The sequence below is a fragment of the Diospyros lotus genome, chromosome 3 (genome assembly GCF_014633365.1).
Source record: "Diospyros lotus cultivar Yz01 chromosome 3, ASM1463336v1, whole genome shotgun sequence".
Taxonomy (NCBI): domain Eukaryota; kingdom Viridiplantae; phylum Streptophyta; class Magnoliopsida; order Ericales; family Ebenaceae; genus Diospyros; species Diospyros lotus.
Window position 1 is genome coordinate 8,076,622 of NC_068340.1, and position 4,952 is coordinate 8,081,573.

Below are 4,952 nucleotides of genomic sequence, written 5' to 3' on the forward strand. Positions count from 1 at the left end.
AATATATGCAAATCCATTGTAGGTGAAAACACTTTTGAACAACATAGAGAAAAATAATAAATAAGATGAAGACAATAGCTTTGGGTGTTCTTTTGCTTGTAGAGAATTAATTATTTTCACTTTAAAAGGTAAATGAGACCCATTTCAATAAAAGTGCTCGTCATAATCAACACATTATCCTAACCAAGTTGACATCGATGACACAATATTTACAATATCAATAAACTGTTTTGGTGTTGAAAACATTTAGCACCAAAATTTTAAATATTAAAACATAAATCCAAATCATTTTAAAATAATCATCATCAGTGAAAGTGAAAGTATAGAGTTTCACCAAGGATTTGGCATCCATCGTATAAGTCAGTGTGAACCAAATCCAACACGTGCGACCTTACACAGTTGATGAGGTTCCATAAAATACAGCCTTCCGTTTACCAAACACAATTTTTTTTTTTTGGGGGGGGTGGGGGGAGGAGGTGCAGTGGCTGTCAAAGGATGAAGCTTCTTCTTCATAAGAATATTATTAAGGCCCTCTCCACTAAACTTCTCTTTTTATAGAGCCTTGATTGTGTCATATTCGATAGACAGCCAACACATTAAAAAAACACGAGAATTTTTCCATTCTCGACAACAATAGGTTTACTGTAAAGTTCCACCTTTTATTCCTCTTTACCACTTCCAGAGGCTGTCACAGATCTAAAATATCAAGTAGATAATACTCTTACCTCGTAATCAACATTATCATCAAACATAGGCAGGCTATCTGTACAAGAAGATGGCATATCCAGAACAGAAGCCAATTATCCAAACTGGCAAAATCTAGTCGGTCTTCACCTGGGCCGACGTACTAAAGTTTGATTTTGTTCAGAAGGCATTTCATGGTTACTACTCAAATAAATGTGCAAACTTTTTCCTGTCAATTTCTCTTTTGTCAGTCCATTTCTAGATACTCATTTAAGCCTGAGGCACAACCGTTCGTGCCAATTCAGAACACTGAATGGCCCAAGACATAACAATCCCACAACCATTCAGATCCTTCTATGAAAGCAACCAAACTGTGCTGGCACAACTCCTTGCTGCAGTTGGAGAAATCTGAAGTTTCGCCTATCTTCATTGATAGATATTGGGAAAAAAAACCAATAATAATAATAGGGAAAAAGGAATTAAAAGACCTGGGTGCCAGCAGAAGCAGTGACTCAAAAACAAAATCCAAACAGAGGTAGACTATGAGTTTTACTTCCTTCAAGCAATCTATGGAAGCACGTTTGAGAACAGAACATGATCAAGAACAAAAAAACCTGGTTTGCAGGCCTTTTTAAGTTTAATAACTAGCACTGCGCATCCATCCACGAAAATAAGATAATCCTGAAATCACTTACCAAAACATCAAAAAAAATAAAAAGAAGAAAAGATAATCCTGAAGTTAATTACCAGTCTTCTCTCCAGTACAATTTACTTGCTTATATTCCTTCCTATCACAAAATTTCGGCATCCTCATGTTCTCCTATATTCCCTAATTATTTCTCACTTGATATAGCAGAACTCTCATCCACTTCTTTATTGTTTGATTTTGCAGAATCATCTACTGCTTCACCTACTGAATTAGTTCCTTCACTCCCTGCAACATGTTCGTCCTTAGCATCTATCACAGCATGGAGAAGCTCCAGAGGAGTAGCTGCAGGGTCCAGCTCCCAACATCCCTTCAGAGCTTTTGGAGCTTCTTGACCGGTAAGCATGTATGAAGGAACCTGATGAGAAAATCGGAACATCTCTTCTCTAGGAATTCTTTTGACTTCCCTTGCATCCAAGTGGAGGTGGAACACTGTCTTGAAGCCAGCAACTTTGACGAGTGGAGTAACAGTCACTCCTAGTTGCTCATCATAGTCTTCAAGCACTTCCACCATATCATACTTGTGAATTATCTCATCTGCCGTCAGCTCATTCCATTCAGGAGACCAGTTCCTATAGAGAGCCCAGATGTCCCCCTTCCTAGGAAATATGCGAACAGCCCCATGTGCACCTTTTGTCCATCTAATCTTGTGTGAGAAAGAGTTCAGAGAATGATTGACTTCATGCTTGCCTACTCTGAAATCTCCACATGTCTTGGAGAAACCAGAACCAACCCAGTTAAGGGGGCCCAACTCATTGTTGGTTTTTGAGTTAAGCCAACTGATCCGCGCCTTGAATGGATTCCTAGAGATCACATCGTGAATCATGGCATAATAACGAGGCATACCATCATCATCATCATATGCAGCCCATACCTGGTTCTCCCCAAAACACTGTTCGTTACGATCCTTGTCAAAATCATGAAAATCTGGATCTATTACATCTATTGACACTGGCTCTAAAGGCACTTTATTCACATTGCCACTTGAACGTCCAGCACTCAACTCTTTTTCATGATTTTCATTCTTCATATCATCTGGCTTGCCAGTTATATGCTGATCCTGTTTGGCACCATTTACCATTCCATTGTCTATTTCCTTTACTTCCTCCTTTCCTTTCTCATTCACTTTCTCCATGCCTTTGGATGCAGTAGCAGAGGTCCATTCATTTAGCTTCTTGTCAATTTCCAGTCTTGCCTTCTCAATCAATAAGCCCTGAATTTCAAGATGGGATAAATCCCATGCAGCCCTAGGCTTATAGTGTCCACTGGCTTCGGGGTGAGAATTTCCTTGTTTAACTCCAGATAAATTTGCAGTTCCAGCTCTTCCAGTACCCATGCCCATTGGATTCGCATTGGCCCTTCCATATTTCATTGCACCGAGATTCTCTGTACCTCTTCTTCTCTTCACAGCATTAGATGATGAAACACTGCTTGTTCTCCTAGAAGCATTGGTTTTCTTTCGTACAGCCTCCTCTCTTTTAGTGGCTGCCTGAGCTTCCTCACGCTCCCGTTTAACTTTCTCATATGCCTGTTGAACCATAGTTGCAGCTTGAGCAACAGAAGAAGTATTAGATGTTTTAGAGAATGGAGCCCACTGGCCCTTAGATGAATCGGGAACACTGGCTGATTTATTTCTTCCTGCAGTAGATACACTTGCTTCCTGATGATTTGAGTTCTGCTGCTGCTGCTGCTGGGAATACTTCCATTGAGGGGGGACTCTAGAACAACTGGAAGGAGGTGGAGCAGTTTCTACTGCAAAGAATGGTTCATGGCAGTTGGGACAAAGCAGATTATGGTTGAGATATGTTCTGAGATATTCATACTGAGTCTTGCACCGATGGCACACGGTCCAAAAGGTATGAGGTCTCTGGTGAGGTGAAGCAGAACCATGAGAAGCAGCAGACTTATTGGTATTGCCTTTGTGAACTCCTTTTGTGTGTGTAGTTGCACTTTTACTGACATTTGGAAAACCAGTTGACCTAGATGGTGCTGATGGACCCCCATTTGTAGGTGGAGCTTTCTGCTGGAACACTTTAACGTTCCTCTTCTGGTCATATGCTGATCTCTTGCTTTTATCAGACAACAAACTCCAAGCCTCTGAAATAAGCTTAAATGCACCTTCAGCCCCTACAGACTTGTTTTTATCAGGGTGAAGCATGAGCGCCAGCTTCCTATACTGTTTCCTTACAATCTCTTCATCTGCAAGAGGATTCACACCAAGTATACCATACCAATCCGCTTCTCCATTTATTCGGTTCTCTGCAGAAAGATAGATGTCCAAGGTGTCCAACATTTGCTGAATACCTTCAAGACTGGGGTATAATGACTGGGCTTTTGCAGCAAATTTCTTTGCCCCCACAATGTCCTTTGCTGTAAACTTCATCTCAGCAATTTCTTTAGCCCTGATAGCCTCATCTCTATTGCACTCCATCGCATTCAGAAAACCTCTTTACCACCTTTCTTGTGTATAAATCACAGCAAAGCCACCAGGGAAAAGTGAAGAAATCCAAGAAAACCAGTATGTGGTTCTAGAATTCGGGGATTTTCTCATACTTCAAGAGATGACCTGCTCAGCATAGTCCACAGCTCAGCATTAATAACGTACAGATTAGCCAAGGAGGAAACAAAACTCTTAACAGAAGCACCCCTTACGGACGCAGAGACCACATCAAATCAAACAACTGATTTCCAGGTAAATTTAAATAAGTCCGGAAAACGAAATTTTAAATGAAAAGAATAGCACTCCAATAATTAAATTCCACGCCTAGAAACCAAACCACAGAGCATCATCAGACATGAAGTAGCAAACAAAATAATACAGAAAATCATGAAGACGAATGTTCAAGTTATTGCAAAATCACAATGAACGAACAAAAACTCCTCGATGGATCTACCCAATTCCAGATGTCAAACAGCTCACAAACAGTTAAAATTCACCAATCACAATCCATAATTCGATTACACAGTAATCAAACCCTAGAAGAGAGTGAGAAGCGTATCAGCGTCAGTATAGAAAAAAGTAATGGGTTGATTAGGAAGAACCAAAGAAGTACCTAACTGAGAAAGAGCTGTATCTACGGATGATTTTGAATCGCTGCGACGCCATGGACTATGTATCATCAAGCAATTTGATTTGTATTTCTGGCCCCCTTTTCTCTACCAAGTCCCTGTCTTCCTCAAAATCGGATTTTTCTTCATTTTCCTTCTGTGTCCGAAACCCCCCAAAATACAATGTACATTGCATAAAATCCCCAAATAGCAATCCCCTGCTCCACCGCACCGCCTTATAAGTATGGCATTGCACGGAAAGGTAACCGTGGTTAAAGTTTTAACTCTTGCATTGGTGGGTTAGCTTTTGAGTCAAAATTTTGGACAAATTTCATTTGGCACCCCCTAATATTTAGTGGAAAGGCACAAAACTCTCTGTACTTTTATAAATGACAAAAAAATCCCTATTGATTAAAAAGAAAAACTTAGACAAAATTACCATTTGATGTAAGTATTCAACGAAGGATTGAAAAAGATACAAAGAGAAGAGAATACCAAAAAGATTGTTAGAATG

At 40.0% G+C, this 4,952-nt stretch overlaps 1 protein-coding gene across 2 annotated transcripts; it reads right to left on the reverse strand.

Annotated features, from left to right (window-relative positions):
* Window positions 1-1,279: 1,279 nt before the first annotated feature.
* On the reverse strand, window positions 1,280-4,645 carry LOC127798181 (uncharacterized). Of its 2 annotated transcripts, none has more exons than XM_052331553.1 (2): window positions 4,449-4,645; window positions 1,280-3,956 (listed from the first exon to the last, which is right to left on the reverse strand). In XM_052331553.1, the coding sequence occupies exon 2, from the start codon at window positions 3,819-3,821 to the stop codon at window positions 1,518-1,520; it is 2,304 nt and encodes a 767-aa protein (XP_052187513.1). In that variant the 5' UTR covers window positions 3,822-3,956; window positions 4,449-4,645; the 3' UTR covers window positions 1,280-1,517. The 2 variants fall into 2 exon arrangements, with proteins under 2 accessions (XP_052187513.1, XP_052187512.1); XM_052331552.1 differs by having other exon boundaries at window positions 4,444-4,645.
* Window positions 4,646-4,952: the final 307 nt, after the last annotated feature.